The 20,334-nt window shown below is 43.7% G+C and overlaps 1 protein-coding gene across 1 annotated transcript in view; it reads right to left on the bottom strand.

The window, feature by feature from the left end:
* Nucleotides 1–4: 4 nt before the first annotated feature.
* Nucleotides 5–20,334, bottom strand: part of RNF213 (ring finger protein 213) — a gene marked incomplete at its 3' end in the record, with an annotated part of 51,931 nt that continues 31,601 nt past the window's right edge. Inside the window, 33 exon segments of the mRNA XM_010293831.1 lie at nt 5–149; nt 677–855; nt 960–1,049; nt 1,842–2,039; nt 2,355–2,432; nt 2,578–2,779; nt 2,903–3,083; nt 3,451–3,534; nt 4,234–4,366; nt 4,637–4,888; nt 5,460–5,551; nt 6,360–6,540; nt 6,872–7,031; nt 7,781–7,875; nt 8,204–8,238; nt 8,852–8,933; nt 9,592–9,951; nt 10,179–10,191; nt 10,576–10,787; nt 11,603–11,731; nt 12,044–12,234; nt 13,233–13,443; nt 14,337–14,451; nt 15,155–15,257; nt 15,354–15,517; nt 16,041–16,220; nt 16,484–16,584; nt 16,716–16,836; nt 17,594–17,775; nt 18,154–18,366; nt 18,735–18,889; nt 19,330–19,469; nt 19,932–20,120. Of these exon segments, the coding sequence (XP_010292133.1) occupies nt 5–149; nt 677–855; nt 960–1,049; nt 1,842–2,039; nt 2,355–2,432; nt 2,578–2,779; nt 2,903–3,083; nt 3,451–3,534; nt 4,234–4,366; nt 4,637–4,888; nt 5,460–5,551; nt 6,360–6,540; nt 6,872–7,031; nt 7,781–7,875; nt 8,204–8,238; nt 8,852–8,933; nt 9,592–9,951; nt 10,179–10,191; nt 10,576–10,787; nt 11,603–11,731; nt 12,044–12,234; nt 13,233–13,443; nt 14,337–14,451; nt 15,155–15,257; nt 15,354–15,517; nt 16,041–16,220; nt 16,484–16,584; nt 16,716–16,836; nt 17,594–17,775; nt 18,154–18,366; nt 18,735–18,889; nt 19,330–19,469; nt 19,932–20,120 (4,966 nt within the window).

The raw sequence follows: 20,334 nt of genomic DNA, 5'->3' as shown, positions 1-20,334 counted from the left end.
TTTCCCTACGCTCTCTTTTGAAGAGAGCAGCTGCTTTCCATGTAGCAGTAGCGTGAGAGAGAAGAATCTCATCTGGGAACATCTCTTGCATCTCCGTAGCTAACTCTGACTCTTTTGCATCAAGGTAAGGAATGAGTGATTCCTTCAGGCTGGAAAACAAAGAGCAAAAGTAGTATTAATAGATGGTGTACAGCAAACTACAAATGCCACAGAGTATTTTTGTGTGGTAGGAATGCACCAACGTTAGGCATACTGAGTTTTACTATGTGTATTTTGTAATGAGAAGGATTAAAGCGCCAGATTTATAGAGGCTAAAGAACCCAGAAATGGGATGCTGCAGGTCAGAACCAAGCTGTTAGGGCCAAACTGAGTGTGCTCCTCTGAGTGACTGCAGAAGGGCTTGTATTTATCTTTAGTGTTTATGAATAGGAGCTACTGGTATATTCCAGCAATGTTCCCGAGACAGCTTGTGTAAAATGAAGAGTAATACCTGCCAGAAACAGGCAGTATGTCTTAGAACTAGCTGCCTATTCTTAATGTTGATGTTTGTGCTTTGTGTCCAGCAGGGCAGTCATTTGCCAAGGGAACCATTTCCATCACATGAATTTTCAGAGGCAGAGAAGCTTAAGTTAGTAACAACCACTGTGGGTTGGTTTGGGCTGCACAAGTCTGTTACCTCCATGTGGGTCTGAATTCATCCACAGCTTGGACACGTCTCAGCTTCAGGACGATCATCTCATGGAGCTCCTGCAGGAACATTTCCAGCCTTGAGTGGACAAGGAAGGTGTTGAGGAGCTTGTTAATCTCTGGACTGAGCTCAGCTTTGTAGACTGTACAGATGTCTACGAAAGGATCCTAAAAATGCAGCGAGGGGAAAAAACAACCAACCATACACATTTGAGCGACTTTAGAGACGAGCAAACAACTGATTAGACACTGAAGTTATCAGTGTACCTTACCCTTTTGAGGCGCAGAAGCTGCTCAGATTTGCGGGTAGAGAGAAGTTGCCACAGGGCTATGTTGTGCTTTAGGTGGCATTGTCTAAGGGCCTAAAAGAAACACGTATATGGAGTGAACCTGGATGTAAGGGATGTATTTAGAAACCTGTCCACACCCTGCCCTACCCATGTAGGTCAAAACTGCAGAGGAGCACACGAACAGGGAGTTCATCAAGCCCTTTTAACCTGGGTTTAGAAGCCCATCTGCAACAGGTTTCTCTCTGTCTCTTCCCCCTTTTGCCTCCAATAATCTGTCTTCTTGGTGTCACGAAAGGGAGTGGGAAAGTGATAGGGCTATGTCACACGTACTTGTCATAACATAGTGCTTTTGCCCGCTATCAGTAAAGGGCCTCTTTTCACACATTATTACAAGATAAAACCTTCCCCTACCACCACTTTTGAGAGTTAAAGGGATATTTTCAATTCTGCTCAGCGCCAGGCAAGCCAGTGTCACTGACAGCTGAATCATAACAGAAAGTTCTCCCTTTTCTCAGTTTTAGCATTAAACTAATTATGCCAACACTCAACTGAGAATTCTCCTCCCTGGTGCTGATAGAAGAGCTTGGATCTGCAGAGAAGACTTTGACCTTCTGCACACCCCGCACTTGACCTTTCTGTAGGGCTTTGCAATAAGCTATTAGATGCTCCCACCTTGCAAACACGAGTTGCAGGGAAAGTGAAAATTGTTTCCCTCCTGCTGTTGAATATGGTTGGGAGGGAATTCTATCACATTCCTTTTCAAGCTGAACTTTGGCTGGGCTTAGAGATCAAACTGGCTTGATTTAGTATAAACCAGTGCAGATTTTATCCTGTAAGGATAAGAGCTTTGCTGTCAGGACTCACCTGCAGTACATGAGGGTTTGTCTGTTCACCCATCTGCAGAACTTTTTCGATGTAGTCAGTCAGAAGCATTTCAGCGTTCTCTCCAGCCATAGCCAGGAATCCCAAGGTAATTTCAGTGACAGACAGAGCATCACAGACATCACTATAAGACTGTAGTTCCCCACTGATGGTGTTCATTACAGAACTGGGGAGTGCACTCTGAAAACCATGAAGTCAAAGGAGTTGCTAATATTAGTTTACAGCCATTCCTTATTGCTGCTCAAGTTGCTAAAGTCATGGAAGACAGCAGAGCCCCAGATTTAGGAAACTGAAAATGCTTAACTATATCTCTTTTCTTTGTAAATCCTGACTGACAAAAGAAAGCCAGTTTGCACATATTCGAGGCATGCCGAGAGATTAGCGCACAAGCCTTCAGAGAAGATCAACACGGCAAGTGACTGAAGACAAGCCTGACATTTCTTGGGATGTCAGGGGTCACATGCTTGCCCTGTTTCCTCCAATGCAAAAACCCACCTGATCCAGCTTATTCCTGACATCATTAAACAGCTGTTCGTAGTTCCGATCATGTCTGTACACAAGGGTAGGTATTCCCTGTCAGGAGAGAAACCCATGGCTGTAAAGCTGTGGTAATATTGCTAACCCTGCGACAGTGCATGCCTAGCTGCAGGAAACACTGCAGGGCTCCAACATCAGCCAAGGAGCTGTCTACAGAAAACAGCTAGCTGCCTTGTCCTACCGTCAGGGTGATGAGTGGTTTCCCCTGCAGGAGCTTGCTGATGACTTGCCGCTGGATCCTCTCCAGGTCGAAGTCCTGCAACGTCTGCCCTCCCTTCTCCATGCTGTACTGGCAGTTGGACAAGATCAGAGGAATCAGGTCTCTCTCAACCTCATAACTGATCACGTGCAGGTCAGCCACTTCTGATGGACTGATCAAGTACCTGCAGATGAGAAAACAGTCTGCATTTAGAGCGAGAAGCCTTTATGAGGCAGGGAAAGCTGGTTGTGTGGTTGCAGGTAATACAACAGAGGCCAAAAAACGTCTAGCTGGAATAGCAACATACCTGTCATCTTCCTTGATGTGTTTGTTCACCGAGTGGATAAAGTCATTGTGCAGACTGATGAGATAACTGGCTAAGGCTGTGGAGCAGAGGCCCAGCCCCTGCCGACGTGGCAGAAGGACCTCAAGGTTGCTGTCCAGGGTCAGGTCAGCATCACAGTAGCCTTTAGGAAGCTTAATTTCCCCTGAAATAAAAGGCAGAGAAGAATGCTTGAGGTGGCTCAGAGCCAGCCCACAACAAGCCAGCCTCTCCTGAGCTGACCCAGGTCAGGAGAAAGTATACAGCCTGAAAAAGGCAGCGCTCTTTCCATTACTTGTAAGCACTAAAGGGAGCAAGTTCAGGTGAGAATACTACAAGAGGGAAACAAATGCTTCCATTTGCACCTAGATCATCTTAAACCTTTAATGGCCAAGGTTTGAGGATACATCTCAGCATCACTGATGGGAGGAACTCGAACTGTCGAGGGTAGTAACAGCGGAGCATTTTCTGACAGCTAGCAAGCCCTTGCTTCCATCACTCTCAGAACAATGCTGGGAAAGAAAGGTACTCACCATTGGTGTCCAGCGAGCTTCTCAGCTTGTTCCAAACAGAGAGAAACACATTCACTCTCCTCTGTAACAGGTCCCTCATCACATCTGAGGAATAACAGACACACAAGTCCCTGAAACACCTTTTACTGGCAACACCATGAAAATCCGTAATGTAAGAATTTGTATATATGTAAAGAATAAATATAAGAAATTTAGGCAACTGCTCAAACAGATCAAAAGAGACTAAACAGACATGAAAAAGTTTTCTAATGTTATCAAATTGAGTCATTTGCTCTGTTTATATTCTTCCATTACCGTCTGCTATTGGCTCAGGCTACAAGCTGGATGGATCCTTTGTCTGATTCTGCATGACCCTTATATTTTTAAGTACTTATGGAAAAGTATTTAAGTAATTGTACATAAGTACAATTGAAGGAGTTACCACAAAATGTCTGTATGCTGCCCATGAGTAGAAGGGAAGGACATTTATTCCACCTTTTGGGCAGGCCCTAGCAGAGCTTAAAAATTCAACATACCCACTTGCTGCGTTCAGGGATTTATTTGCCTATCTCCGATTTGCCAAGCCTTGTGAACAATCTTCCTGTGCTTAATTCTCTTTAAAGCCAACTGATGGCTTTCCAAGCATAACTCCAGGGTTAAGGTCTCCAATTCATTTAGATGGGAGTTAAAAGGAAAACACGAGCACTTAAGATTGCAAGCTCAAGAGATTTTCACTTTCATTTTCAACTCGACTATCCAGTGCTTTCTGTTTCACTAATTACAGTTTTGGCACAGTCGTCTCACCTGAGAGGGGTTCATTGAGGAAGTCTCTGATTGAGCAGTGCTTGACATCAGCGGTGTTCTGAAATTGCCTCACCAAGTCTCTCTGCAGAGCTAGAATCTCTGGTAAGAATTTAACCAGCCTCAGTTCTGTTTCCTGGAAGAGCAAAGGGGGCCTGTCAGTAAGGTTGTCCTTTTAAAAGGAAAATATTTCACATGTGCAATTTTTGAGATTATAGAAAGTTATGAGAATAAAGACACCGTATAATCAAACAGTGGTTTTGTCCTGGGCAGCAGCTCTAGACGACCCTGCCTGAGCAGGCGGTTGGGCCAGATGACCTCCAGAGGTCCCTTCCAGCCTCAGCCAGTCTGTGATTTTGTGAACTCATTTCTGAACATTGCAGTCTAAGCCCTGTGTCACACCCACCTTCTGCAGAAACTTCCAAAGGAAAGGGACAGTGTCCTTGGCATTCTTTTGCTGGACCACATGGCCCAGGTTCTCCACCGAAATCCTCTTTCGGCAGCTCCACATCTTGGAATGATGTATGTGACTGTCTTTTGGCATCTGGGACAGGAAAGTGACTGGGTCACCATACACTATTTTAACTATTGGATTAGAAGAAATTCTGTCATCCTCTTGTATTTGTCTATTTAACTTCAGAAGTGTTTTATCCAAATCCTGCATTAAAAGAAAACAGTAATATCAGAATTGGTAATCTCCTGCCATGTTGAACCTCCACTAAAGTACATTTCCCTGATAGCTTGATGACTAATTGACACAGAAGTATTTCAAAGCAGAAGATTAACTCCTTGGGAAGGCATGTAAAACACATACTGCAAGACAGCTGTTTATACCATGAAGTTATTTTTTGTTCTCCAGCTCATCCAACTCACAGGTCGTCTCTCATTCTTGAGATTATGTTTGATGGGGGGGTGGGGCAGACAGGATTCATTTGGGGCAACCACATGCTCACTTGGACACATACTTTCAACTGAGCTAAGACCTTTCTGCTTTTCCAGGAACAGAAAATCATCATGGCACAACTCTAGTCTCAGATGCTCATTTCCACAGGTAGAATAAAGTTGGCTGACCCTTACAAATTAAAGCTAACCTGCAGTTGTGTCATAGATGGCTTGGCTTTAGGAATAGCTGGGTGAAGTGTAGCACAGATATTACAGCAGAGCAGATTTCCAAATAAGTGGATTTTGAACTGCTCAGCTACTGAAATTTTATACAGCAAATTTCTCACCTCTAATTCAGGAACAATAATTGTGTGTGCAACATTTTTTTCCCATTTGTTTCTCTTCTCCTTCGTGGAGAGCACATCAAACTGAACTGGCCCTGCAACAGGAATATTTAGTCTCTTACATCTGCAATATTTCAGTTAAACAAAAGCAGAGATTCTCTAAGCTTCCCAATGTGACATCCTTGCAAGTTAGCATGACGAGCCAAGAATGATTACAGAGGTCCTAGAAGCTAAACAAGTATCTTAATCTAGCTGGAAAGTGTCATCCAAAACAGCACAGCGATCGCAGGTTTTCAGAAGCTTCAGTCCAGTCATTCATTTGAATGATGTGGACATTTATACAAGTCATTCATAAACCCATAAAGGTTAAAAAAGTTATTCAAAGTCAGACCATGATCATTGACAGACCAAAGAACAGAGTTTGAAATACTGAGTTGAGCTGTCATACACTAAAAATATGGCTAATACATATAAATCCCTCTATGACACAATGACTCATGTCAACTTGAACTCCAGATTCTACCATGAACCACACTCTGCCACCCTTCTTCTTGGTAGTCATTTAGAGGGCAGTATATAGATTACATACAGTGTGAGCCACTGTGCTTTGAGCGGTACCTCTGCTTGTGAGCTGAAAGCTCTGTCAATGTGTCATGAGGTTATTTATTCAAGAATTCCTTTTCAGAGCTATCCACCAAACCTTGCAAACCCCATGTACTTGACCAAAAGAGAAGGAAACAGCCAAAAATTCTTCACTCCCTGCAGTAAGAAACAAGCCTCAAATTTATGGAACGTCTTCATCAGCTCAGCTACTACCTGTTGGAAATGGTCTGTTAGCAAAGAAGCTAAGTAACTGCTGCTCTTAAAACGCTGATATAGCTTGCAGAAGCGCTATTTCCTTACACTGGCCTGGGTGCTGATGGGGGTCCTTGAGGAAGCTGCCAAGGACAAGATGAAGGATGTTGATAGTCTCATCCACACTCTTCCCTAAAATTTTTGTCAACTGTGCCAAGTCCTCCTGAATATGCTGCTGCAGGAAACTCACAGAGTTGTGCACTGGTGGCTTGATAATCTTTTGCAATGACTAAAGAGAAACAAAAGTGAAGAATAAGCATAGCCAGTAACATCCAGTTCAAGCACAAAGCATGCAGAGCTACACTCTTACCAGAAAGTCTCAACTCCATCCTATAGGATTCCTACCACTTGAACAAATAAAGGCAGGTATGCGTGTATACACATGCATGCAAGTGTATGAAGAAACCAAAAATCACTCCTGGGCAAGGAGGGAGGTGAATTTGGGTCTTGCATCTTGAGAGACTGCCCTAGTTATTTGGCAGTATGATGAAAAGGACCAGCACCATACAAAGGTTTCACTACATTTCATGTGGCCACTTGGAACTATTATTGGAAGATACCTGAGGATCTTTTGTGGCTCCCAGCAACATTGACAAATGTGTAAGCAAGCGTATCAGAACGAAGACAACTGGGGACATGGCCCGATCAGACACTCCTGTTGTTTTTCTATGTTGTGCATCTCCAAGTATGTGGCCAGTTTGAGTTCTGTCTTCATTACTCCTGTTGGGAAATGTATATATACAGTATTTTTACCTTGACAAAACACACACACAAGATGTCTGTGATACCCAGTAATGTCTTTTTGACCTGTAAGTTCTTCAAATGCCACAAAAGCTGTCAGTTAGAAGTGCTACACGGGAAAAAGGACTTCCAGTAAGTTTTGTACACAAATAAGCCAATTTGGTTTTGCTGGCTGATTACTCTTCCTTGGACACTCCTTCCTAACATGTTTTCTATGAAAGAGGCAACATCCAGCCCTGTAGGGCAAGATTAGCCAACTCTGTGCTGGACAGACGAGAAGCCACGGCTGTTAGAATTAGTTACTTTAACATTTTTACACAAGGGCTGTAAGTGCTAATCCAGAGAACCGCAGACAAGGGCGCACAAGTTATGGTTACTGGAGTGCTGGTAGAAGTTCTTCAGTCATGCTGATCCATTTAATAAAATATTGGCTATTACTATGCATTGGTGTAGAACCACATAACCTACATCAGCCTGGATGAGCAGGGAGATGAAAAACCCTAAACCAGCAGCTTGACAAGATCTTATGCTAAGGCAGTTTCTGCAAAGTCAGAGTTACACCAGCACTCTTAACTCTTCCCCGCAGAGGCCCATGTCTGAGCTAACGGGAATCCCACGTGCCACCTTTCAGGTAGCAGCGTGAAGTGGTTGGTATCTTTTGCCCTGAAAGTATGACAGGCAAGTACTACATCATTTAGTGCTGAGAAGGTTAATGACTCAAAGCATACCGGAATTCTTGAAAGCCACGCAGTGGTTTATGCTGTTCCCCTCCAACTCGGGCACCACAGTCGAGACAGTGGCTAGTTTCTACAGGGAGGCCACACTAGCAAAAAGCAAAATGAGAACACTGAATTCCAGAGTAAGAACCTTTCCAGCAGAGAAGATAAAGAAACAAAAATCCAAGCTGTAATTGGTTAATACAAGAAATGCTATATACTGGGCAAAGGACTTCTGCTTCTCTTTTCCTAGATTTATGGTATAAGCTGTGTCAGAGCTACTCTAAATTTTACATTACAATAGCAAAATGATTAACAATACAGCTTAGAAAATGAATGGCTGTGCAATAGAACATTAAAACCAGTAAACAAAACAAAACAGTTTATTGTTGAAAACACCACCTGCTTAAAATCCCACCAGTCTTAAATTCTTACCTCTCCTACAGTGCAGGGATGGCCATTTGGACATGCTATCAAGAAAGAGAAACAAGAGGACAGTATTATCAGACAGACATTTATGAAGCCCGTTATTTCCTTTCATAGGCACCATCATCTTGGAGCCAGAAACACGCTTCAAGATGTAAAGAGCAGCACTGCCAGTTCGGAAGCTCAAAGGAGTGATAGACCCACATAGGAACCAGAGGAAGTTTTCAGTGCTCCTCTCCTTGAGAAAAAAGGAACAGAAGCCTGAAAGGTTCTGCTACTGAGTACCAAATGGGCTGGTAAGCCTGAATGCTTCCACCCCTGAATTCCTGGTCTGCAGTAAGATCCTACTGCAGAAAGCAGAAAACTGAAAGCTGGCCAGGAAGGTGGCAAAGCGCTCCTCTTCTGCTCCCACCACTTTAACAGAAGTAACAGGGCAGGTCTTCTGCACTCTCAAACTTTGTAACCAGCTATAAGATTGAGACTAAACAGAAGCTTGATGCACTTTGGTGCATTACCCAATAAACCGTAGCTACAAATCTTAATTTACAAAGGATAATGCATGCTGAGGAGATTGTCTGTCCTCACATTTGGAACAGTTTCATTCAAAAACCAAGGATTATCCTTCAAGTTCTTTCACAGCCAGCGAGGAGCACTTACTGTACCAGCGCAGAGCGGCCACTCCTTCCCAGGCCCTCGCCTGAGCCATTATATCTTCTGGCATTGTAGGCAAAAAAGAGTGCTAAGGAGGAAACAGAAAAAAAAGGTGACAAATTAATATATAAATCAGTTCTTTCCTGTAGCAGTTGCTCACTGGTTCCTTATTCATGATGGGGAACGAGAGACATCTGAAAGCAGAGGTCATGCAGATGATGTACATGCACGTTTTCAAATCCTACCTTTGAAAATCCACTCTTAAGAACTGTCAATATCATTAAGACTTGAATGTGTATTCTCTAGACATCCTGAACTGGATTCCTCTTGGGATGGCCGGGTGTACCCTGGTGTGTACCATGTTTCCTTACACCCTGGATAGCCAGAAGTAGAGCAGCAGATCCCTCCACCCTAACAGCCTAGGGCTTCATGAGTCATTATCCTCTAGAGCACGCAGGCCTCCACAGCATGACCTGCCAACTGCTTTCACACTTGCTCAATCAAATACCAGCAAAAGTATTTGCCTGATACTGCTCAGGATGCACCGTTATCTTTAAAAGGTACTAGTCCAGAGCTTGTTGTGCTAATTAATCCCAATGGCACTGAAATAATCATACATCAGTAATTCACACCTAGAACAGTAAGTTGATGCTTTTGACGTTAAGAAAGCTTAGGTTAGAGTATCCAGCAGATACATGAAAAACATAGCAATATGCTGAATTGCCATCTGAGTTAAATCTTTTTACCTCCATGGTGTGCGGATGGAATGCCAGATTCCTCAGGGGCTGCAGGATAGGGTTCTGCCCACACAGCAAGACAGCTGTGGTATGAACAGCCATTTCAATTAGTGCTCCATTGTGGCTGAAGCTTTGAGGATCCACTCTCAGGGATGGCAGTGCATTCATCACAAGAGAAGCTGCCAAGTGCTGCAGGTCTGGAGAATTCAGGACTTGGGAGTTCTGGATGAACTTAGTCATAGCATCTGTTTGCTGAAAGCACATATTTAAAAGAAATAAGACCAGCGTGATATTGCCCAGCAAACTGAAAAGGACTATCAGCTGCTTCCCACGCTGTGGTGCCTCTGCTTTGAAAACATTTCCAGTCTGCTCAGATCAGGACATAACCATATTTGGGGCTGTCCAGGTTTCAGCTGGCATAGAGTTAATTTTCTTCATAGAAGCTAGTGTGAGTCTATGTTTTGGATTTGGGATGAAAATAATGTTGATAACACACTGAAGTTTTCAGTTGTTGCCAAGCAGTCAAGGACTATCCAGCTTCTCACGCTGGCCCGCCAGCCAGGAGGTAGGGTGTGCATGGGAAGCTGGGAGGGGACGCAGCCAGGACAGCTGACCCAGGCTGGCCGAAGGGTATTTCCACATCATGTGATGTCATGCTCAGTATATAAAGCTGGGGGGGGAAGACATTTGGAGTTACCGTGTTTGTCTTACCAAGTAACCGTTACGCATGATGGAGCCCTGCTTTCCTGGAGATGGCTGAACCCCTGCCTGCCCATGGGAAGTACTGAATTAATTCCTTGCTTTGCTTGCACGCGCAGCTTTTGGTTTGTTGTATGGTTTTTTGTTGTTTCGGGTTTTTTATCTATTAAACTGTCTTTATCTCAACCGACAAGTTTTCTTACTTGTTCCCTTCTGATTCTCTTCCCCATCCCACCGGGGGAGTCAGCAAGCAGCTGCATGGTGCTTAGTTGCTGACAGGGGTTAAACCACAACAGGGCAGAACAACAAAAGGCTCTTCCACCAATTATTCAAGTCTCATTCATCCTTATCAATGAAGCATGTTTGTCACAAGCTTCCAAAGTGAAGTATCTTACCTGCTGTTTGGGATGAAGAGTAGAGTCACTAACTCCATAGAGGGCAGTGACCTCCCTGAAAATAGCCAGGAGCAGATGGGCAGATTGTACAGCCGGGGAGCTGCTAGATGCCTAGAAAAGAAGAATCGATGACATGGCAGAGAACAGGCAATAGTTGTCACAGCTAAAGTTACTGGATATGCAGGCTTCAGCAGGTCTGTGGTAAAGGTCACTGCACAAAGGGGGATAGTGCAGAAATGGCCGTTCAAGCCATCAATGAGTATCTGACAGCTCTCAAGCTGATTGAGAGTTTTACATCAGAAACCTCTCAAGTATTTTATTCTTCTAACATCTAGTTGGAATTGCGATCTCACTAGACAGCAACCTGTACGTGCCTGCCTTTAAATCAAATCGACACGCAAGTAAAAAAAAATTCACAACCAGTATATAATAGATGGTAGAGACATTCAAAGGCACATTGTTTGCCAACTTCTTCTTGAAGATTTTCATACACAAAATACATATTGGAAAAAGGTTACAATTACACAGAGATCACCTGTTTGATTTTTGCATGGCAAGACACAAGGCTAGGCAGATATGGGCAAGGAGAGGGGCGTGAAGCTTCAATTATCTGCCTACTCTCCCATCAGCTGGCTACAAGATGCCTGTATTGTTTACTGTAAAACAAACTGCTGCGATAGATTACAAGGGGAGAAAAGCGAGATGAGACAACCAACAGAAATAACCTCAGAGTTACGTATGCTAGAACACAGGTGAGGAAGTAAAGCAAACATATGTGTGTCTGCCAGCATAAGCCACAGTAACTTTCAAGCGAAGGCAACCAGGCATCTCCACTGGAAGAGACACTGCCAACAAGAACACATAAAGCTTAAACACTGGCCATGCAGAACCCACAACAGGATTATGGCGAGGAGAACATGCCCTACCTTCTCTGCCTCTAGAAGACCCTCAGTCTTACACTCAATCATGGCTTTTCCCACAGCATCACGCAGGACTCTGTAATTCTCGCCACATGCCAGGTAACGATCGATGTGATTAGACTGGCTGTTTTGTACCTACAAAGGAAAAAAGCCCATGGTGAGCACTGTGGACATTAACCAGCCATTAGACAAGGCAGAATCTCCTCTTCCTCCCAAGAACTGCGGCATTTCAGCTTTCGCAAAGAGAAGGCAGGCAGGCATGGCAACCCAAATGGTTTCTCACTGCTATAACAGACTCCATTCAATAGAGTGCCAATAAGTCACCTTCACACCCGCTCCTGCTGCAGAGTCCCCTAAGCCATGCAACAGTAGAGACACCCCAAAGCAGCACAAACTGAAGACTAAGAGGAGACCAGAGCCTTCTCCAAGGAGACACCTTTCCTTTACCTGTTGCAGAATTTCCACCGGGAACACCCAGTTAAACTGTGCATCTGTGACAAGCTTCTGAGCAAATTCAATCCCATACTGACTAGCAATTTTCCGGACTAGGTAAACACGATGCCAGTTGTTCTTGGAGAGGCTACAGAACATCCTCACATTTGCCAAGTAACGCCGCTTCTCCTCTACGTGGTCTTGCTCTGGAGGGGAAAAAAAAAAAAAGTGAGGCAAAACCACATCCTACCCTGTAAAACTTTTCTGTCAGCACTAGCTGTAGCACCAAGCTCCTTTTACCAGTACTGACTAATTACACAGGAGACCTTGAGAGCCCTCTTTTCCTCAGATGCTTATCTAGAGTGTTTCCTCAGCTGGATTTTTGACAATGATTAATTTCTTCAACAGAGAATGACATAGTCTACTTCCATTTCCTTGTCTCAAGGACAAGTTTTTCCATTTACCGCTAGTTCATTCTCAGAGCAATTCCATCTTGCTCAATAATGGCTTTCCATTGTCTCAACTGCCAAGGTGATGGTGCTCCCTAAGAAAAATCTCCTGGGATGCATTTTGCTAGCCTGACATCCTCAATGCAAGGGCTGGACACTGAAGTCCCTTGGAATTAGTTACATTGCCACACTTTGATGCTTAATGGTCTGTGTAAGTATCTGAGACTCTCCACACACTGTTCTCCTTTACTAGGTCAAGTAAGTCAGCTCAAAATTTCTTTTACTTATTTTTTTTGAATAAAAAAAAATCATCCTTTTTAGCTGTGCAAAGCTCTTATTCATATAAAACAATAAGCCTTACAGCAGTCATGTATCTGAAGCATCAGTTATGTTTTATTTATTTATTCATTAAAGTTCAATTTAGTTTGTCCTATATAAAATTTCACTGTTAACATCTGGATGATAAAACAAATCTCCTTCCAAAGGCACAACTGCTCTGTACCTTCACCCTAGGGGTCACTGGCACAGCCTTGCTACTAGTTATAGAGCACTTCTAATACATGGTAAAGAGGACAAATAATGACTGACACTCCTAATGGGAGAGAAAAGAAAAAAGCTGATGCACTCGTCCTTGGCCATGCATCAAAACAAGTTCTAGCACAGCACAGGTGCATTGACTGTGTCCAGCCCATCTCCCATGGTGACTTTGCTCTGCGTACAGCATTTCCATTTGATAGCAGAATAATTAGACTTACCTGTGGGCTGATGCAAGTCAAAGAGCAGCTCAGCAGCCTTACTCAGGTACAAGCGAACCTTGGCTACTGCCTGCAGATACTCAACGGATGACTCCTGAGGAGTTTCTCGATTGTTCTTTGGAAGATAGTTCTCTGGAAAGCCTCTGTCTCCAGCCAGATAGTTTATATGCTCATATTCAAGGCTGCCCTCAGACTTTTCATACATGGAATCCTAAAGATGGGCCAGAATATTGCATGAGTGGCAGAACCACTTAAATCAGATGTCCTGTGCGTTGGTGTATCTCCGATGCATCCTCTCTGTAGTTAGCACACGAAACTTTCATGTCCCATGGCACTCTCCACCCCAATGCCATTAGCTCCTCCCTGTGATCTCTCCGGTGCTTATCCTAAACCTCTGCCACATCACCAAATACCTTCTTCAGCAATGGGCCTGAGCTGTCTCCCATATTTCCTAAGCTTGTAGCTGAGCAAGAGAGTTATGAGCATGCTGACTGGCCACATACATGCTGAAACACACATCACACGTTCCAAGCTCCACCTGTCTTTCCCTTAGCAAGAATGCAAATTTTGATCTTACCTATAAAGTCACCATTTTAATGAAAACTGTAAGAAATGAAACCTCTATCCTACTGTCAAGTTTGTTTAAAGTTGTCCAAAGTATCAAAAGTTATGCCAGGGGAGGAAAGGGAACAATCCAAACAGCATAATAATCTAAAGCTTTGCAAACAAGGTATCTGCGAAAACAAGAAAGTAGTCCAGTAGTAGACTACTGCAACTAGAAATGTCCATGCTTGCTGCACTCCTGGGTTAGAGTCTTACTGGGCCTCACTTAACACTTAAGACACCTGTCCAAGGTGTCCAAGTGAAAGAATAATTTACATAATGCTGCAAACACACACCAACCTTCCTTCGGGAAGCCAGGCTAGTTACTGGGGAGCAGGTTCTGACCAGATGATTTTATATAATCTTCCTTTAGGGCTTTCCAGTTGGGCAGCTAGTTTACATGCACAAGAAACTTGCCTAAAATTACAGAATTTCTACTCTTGACTTCTGTATTCCTGTAACAGTTTTACTGCCCAGCTCTAACCTACCCAGCATTCTTACCTCCAGGCAGTTGACAAAAAGCAGGTAGAGCTCTTTTTTATCATTATTCTCTAGGATCTCGTTGTGCTCTACCCGGGACAGGTAGCGTTGCACATCATTTTTCACTTCATTGAAGCTATGGGAGAGAGAAACACCCTCTTACCACAACTGCAATACTGACGGCTACTACTTATGTTCTAAGTAATGACTGAACTACTAGTTATGTCCATGTGACAGGTGGGGGTCACTCTGGATCCATCTGGAAGATGGAAAAGCAATTGTGCCATGTTTTGCCAGATTTCCTCTAGCTTTGCAGTCTGAGCTAAGTTTTTATCATCAACAATGCCAAATTAGCATTTCTAGGGCATAAGTCACCTGATCTAGGAGATGATCGCACTTGAGAAATGGCTTTCTCTGCACTGACTGCAAAGGGAGGCTGGAGGAGCTAGTGTGAATGGAGAGGTCTGTGTAAACATGAAAAAGACCATTTTTTATTAAATGTCTGTGGATAAGGACTATTGCTTTGCTGATTTAGAGCATATCAATGAGTCAGCTATCTTTACGTTACCCAAGCCACCCGTGTTCAGCACAGGTTTAGGTTAAAAATAGCTAGGTAAACCTTGGCACAGACTGGTCAGTACTTCAACACAGGCTACATGCAACATAGCCAAACTGTGTAACTAATACAAAGGCACAGGATGAATTTCACCTGTAATGATTCAAATTCAATGAATAGCACAGAAGCAAGGAGAACAATCAGACTGGTTTGATGAGGTCATGAAAAACAAAGCTGAACCACTCGCTAGTGTAACATCTATCAATTGTCTGACTGCGCTCACCTGTACTTCAAGAGGAGCTTCAGCATTACTGAGCGGATGATGGGAGTTTCATCTACTTCATCATTAAATGGGGACAGAAATTTTGTGTAGATAGCGGGGTGATCTGTGGAGATAAGAAAAAAGGCAAGTTTGGCAGGTGAGAGAAAGTGGCAAGAGAATCAGCTCCATGAGGCTGAGCATCAAGATGAAGGGAGCTCACCTGAACCTTTCATGAGGCTTCTGTGAACAAACAGCAGATTAAGGAGCTCTTGGATCACCTCTGCCTCAGGGGGTTCATTGTCCTTGAAGCACATGGTAGTGACCACATCTATGAAGAAGTTATTGCATCTCTGCCGGAACAGGGCATTTCTTGCTATGGCATCTCTAGGGGAAGGGTAAAAAGCATTAGGACAATGTTCAAATACAGAACTACTTAAATAATGGATGAAGGAAAGCAGACACAGGCAAAAGTCACCACAGTGAGACACTTTTCCAGCTTTCCAAAAGGCTGCGTTTGTGCAACACTTCAGTAGTATTGTCTGCAAAGGCTGTATCACACTGACAAGTAAGATCACATGTGGCAATATGATGCCAGATACATTTACTGAGATTTTTTTGCTAAGCTATCACAAAGCAATCCAAGGCGACAAGCAGTTCCCTTGTCCGATTCAGCCACTGACAGTGCTTTAGATTTACAGCGTTTTGTAACTACAGTTTTCTTACGGGGCCAAGGCAACTTCCTCCTTTTTGAAACACAGCGAAAACAGACAGGATCTGTTCCAGTTCCGGAAAGAGCAGAGCAGAGTTCCCCCCCCACCATTCTGCTAGTATTGACAACTTCAGAATTGTGAATCAGAATTTCCTCCAGCCCCACTGCAAGGTTTCCACCTTGGACCGGGTGGGGTACCTGAGCTCCACGGAGACATTTAAATGAATATCGCCCATGGCAACTCTGCAGTATGGACAATGCATCTGGGCTGGTACTAGCCATGTTCTGATGCACTTCTGACAGAACACATGGTAGCAAGGCAGGCAGACTGGATCCTTTGGCTCTCCTAGGCAGATTGGACATGACTTCAGACCATATCTGTAATTCAGAAACAGTAATGAACACAATTGCTTCAATGTTGTCTTAGCAAAAGCCTTTAATAAGATGTTTATCTGCAACTAGACCAAGAGGAGATAATGTAAGGTCAACTGCCTAGCTTCAGGGTGCAGAATAAAATGGAAGTTATTACTCTTTATTGGGTTTTCATTACATTGTATGCAGCACTGTCTTACGCCCAGAAATATGCTAGCAACATCGGCAATATTCCTACTGGACCCTGCAACTTGTCTCAATGTCACTACCTGTAGAGTCTGTTGCTGACTTCATCCTTACATTGGCACAGTACTTTCATCACTGCAACAAAAGTTGGATGAGTCTTCATGTCTGAATCGTGCTGAAAACACTGCAGAGGAAAAGGACAAAGCTAAATGACTCCGCTCTAATACCTGAGACATATTATCAGGTATATGTATCATATCAATATGTTACCACGAGCAGCAAACAGGGAAGAGGTGAAATCACATCTTTGCTTACCTTGGCAAGAAGCAAGGTATAATTTTTCACTAAATTCTCAAATTCTGGCATCTGCGTGTTGATGCCAAACCACACATGTTCTACAAACAGACACATGGAGAAAACCCGGTTCCAGCAGACTCTGTGGGAAGAAAAGAGTGATTTCAAAAAGTACAATTATGAGTTGAGAGCATGACTGGAGTGCAGTATCAGGTCAGTCTAATGATCCCACCGCTTTTCAGGCTCATCACTACAGCATTTGTGCATTTCTCATGCAACTTCTTGCTTTGCCCTTTGGTTATCAGCCCTGACTTTTTGTCAAGGACAAAACATGTTAACAGCACCTAACACAGTGCCTGTCCTGTAGAGAGCACTGCAGCACCATTAAGACCTCTGCAAAGACCTTCTCACATCTCTTCTATGTCAAGAAAGTAATTTATAATAATCACAATTAACTACACTTTCTTCACTTTGATTAAACTAAACAAGGTGTGTGAGAAACTGGGGTAGCTCTCTGGGCTTGTGTTCCAAGAGACAAGACTCCATCTTGGATACAGTGAAGTTCCCCACCCCTCACATTCTTTATGCACATGGGATGAAAAGGGGAGGCATTGCTGGTTATCACGAACCTCATGAGAGTTTTAAACAACCCCTGAATCCAGCTGGAATGCACTGGATGATACTGCCAGATTTAGAGGTAGACTCTACATGAGATGAAGAAAAAAAAATAATTCTGGTTCTTGATGCTTGGTATGTAATCGAGCCTAGTAGGAACCTGGAAAGGTTTGCAAAGTCTTCATCTGAGAAAAGCAGCACCAGAGCAGCTTTCAGGCTATACTAATATTCTTATTAATAGCGAGACAAAAGACAAAGATTGTGAGCAGATCTGTGGTACGTACTCAAGTTCTTTTAGCAGCTGATGGCACCGACTCCCACTCCTCTGTAAATACTTCTCTTTACAAAGAAATTCAATGGGCATACGAAGATTCTTCACTTTCTGCAGCCAGATCTCTGGACAGGCTGTCTCCACTTGATTTTCCAGCTCTTCAGCACATACCATTGCAGCTAACACATCTAAAACCTAGATATACATACAGAGTGTAAGTATAACACAACAGTTGCATTTCAGAATTATTTATGAACCTTGGGCTCTCAATCTGGTTTGCTATAGCATATGTTCTACTTTATAATTTTCAGCTAGGTTACCTTAATTCTCATGGTCATGGCTGAGATCATTAGCACATCCTATTAACTGACGTGGAAGCAGGCTAACCTATTTGAAATCCTGCTAGTAACAATGATAACATAGCAGATTATTCCTAATACTGAGGATCCTGAATGAGCTTGTGCTTACCACTTTACTGTTACTGAAATCAAAAGGAGACTGAACACTAGCTAATTCAGTGAAGACAGAGCTCTGCAGGGTTGAGGATCACAAAATGCCTGGTAGTGACTCTACCATTTCTGAATGTGGTATTCCATATCCTTCCTGGTTAATAAGGCAGTCAACCACACGGGGGTGCACAGCCAGGATCCTAGAAAAGTTCTGCAGGCGGCTCTTGAACCGATTGTATCCAAGGTGGACCCAAGGCAAGGATGGCACCGTCTCCTCTCTTCTGGGAGATGTTGCCTTCCATTCTTCTATGCAGGATAAGAAGGCAATTTGCAGACACTGAAAGTTTAGAAAAAAGTTAAAGTCGAAACTAAAAAAAAAAAAACCAAAAACTTTTGTAGTTCTTTTTGTACTGGAAATCCTGGCAAAATTCTCTGAAAGATGAGAATCAGTGCTTTACAAAGATAGTGTTAAATGATGTGTCAATTTTCATAGGTGCTCCTATGGAAGTACTTTTCTGAGTAAGGTCTCAGCATTTTCAGCAGCCATTGTGTCAAATGCATTTGCTTTGTAGCTACCTTGCTGTTAGTCTGTCTCAGAGAGGGATTTTAATTGAGAAGGCAAGATTGAAATAGAGGGGCATGTTCACAGGCATCATGCTCTTTGCTCCATCCAAAGGGTTTCCAGCTCTTGTTCCAGATACTGACCTGCAGCTCCTCTAGGGAGGACACACCAATGGTCAAGACAATAAAGTCTGTGATATAGCACTGGAAGAGCATCTGCCTTTCTTCCTCAGTCAGAGCAGAGATAAATTTTCCCAGCGCCGTTTTCTGGAAGATATCCACAAACTTCTCAGCTTGGTCTGGAAAACGAGAATGCAAAGAGCAGCTGAATATTAGGAGGAGGCTGGCTTTGACACAGCTTCTATCCTAAAGAGACTGACACCTAATTAATATGGACGCACACAGCACTCCCCTCATTCAGAGCACTAAGAAGGGGTTTGAGGCCAGGCCTTCTCAGCCCAGGCACCAGTGTCGTATTTATGGAATCTCACCTTGTCATTAGCTCTTGGCATTTCCACAGCATTTTGAATACGAGGGCACAGAATGTGTGAGAAAGACTAATAGTGATAAGTACAAAGAGAAGCTACTTGCACAAAGCTCTGCTGGCTCATATGAGCACAGAGGGACTGAAGGTGACTCCACGGTCACAGAAGGGTAGAGGCATGGGAGCAACAAACCAGAGTTTACAGGGAAGATGGGTGGAGATGCTCTGTGCCACAAGCTCAAGCCAGGCTCTAACCTTCAGTGTTTTGGATGTATTGAGCTTCCAACCACATCTCATCCAAGTACTCCTTTATCCTCCAGCTGAAGGGCATCTCATTCCCAGCATCAGCAGACACCATCATGTTGTTCTGCACCAGAATTATCTCTGGCTGAGAGCTACGAGATTAAAAGGTCATTAATGCACTGGGCTTTTGCCTGGAACACACGTTCAGACAACAGAGGCAGGAAGCTGCAGAAAGCAAGAAATTAGCCCTAGAAGGGGATGAGGGAAAGGGAAAGAACTGAAAGATTAATACAGCTGATCCTGCCAACTGTGTAGCATCAGGACTTACTCAGTAAGCATTCCCCAGCAAAAGGGCTGTAATGGCAGGACATGTGGGCTTCAGGGGCTGGGTAAGAAGTGTGAGCATGCCAAGAGCTAGAGAGCAAAGCCCAGGAGTACTGGAGATAAGGTAGAAAGAACAGACTTCTGAAGTCACCAAGAACTGCCATGCTGCCTTCGGCACAGCACAGGGGAGCAACCAACAGTGTTAATCTCCCGTATGGATTTAAAGACAGCGCTGGACTGGTCTCAGTGCTGCCAGCCAAGCCCTCCTGCTGCTCTCTTCAGTGGCTCACCTGTTCTTACCCACACCGTAAGGGACAGTCAGAAGTTTTGTATCACTGAAGATGAACATCCACAGGTTTGTCACCCACTCAGCTGCCGGCCTGACCAACAGCTCCAGATTGCCATTTCTGTCTATGACAGCAATCAGGAGAGCCAGGAATGGAGTGATCACGTTCTGGACTCGCTTCCACAAGGTGTGCCTTTGGGTGCAGAAAGAGACCAAGAAACCCAGAGGGAAGGTAAGCAATGATATCAGCAAATCAAGAGGTGGTGGTCCAGAAAAACTGCTGGCATTTGCATGTCAGAAAGTCCTAATCCTGCTTTTAAGAGGAAAAATCACTACCAAACAAAAAAACCCCTACACTTCTCTCACTCATAGCTCACCTGTAATCCCACTGTTCCACTCAAAGCACT

Source organism: Phaethon lepturus, unplaced genomic scaffold (genome assembly GCF_000687285.1).
Source record: "Phaethon lepturus isolate BGI_N335 unplaced genomic scaffold, ASM68728v1 scaffold2689, whole genome shotgun sequence".
Classification (NCBI taxonomy): Eukaryota; Metazoa; Chordata; class Aves; order Phaethontiformes; family Phaethontidae; genus Phaethon; species Phaethon lepturus.
This window is presented reverse-complemented; position numbering and strand designations above follow the sequence as displayed.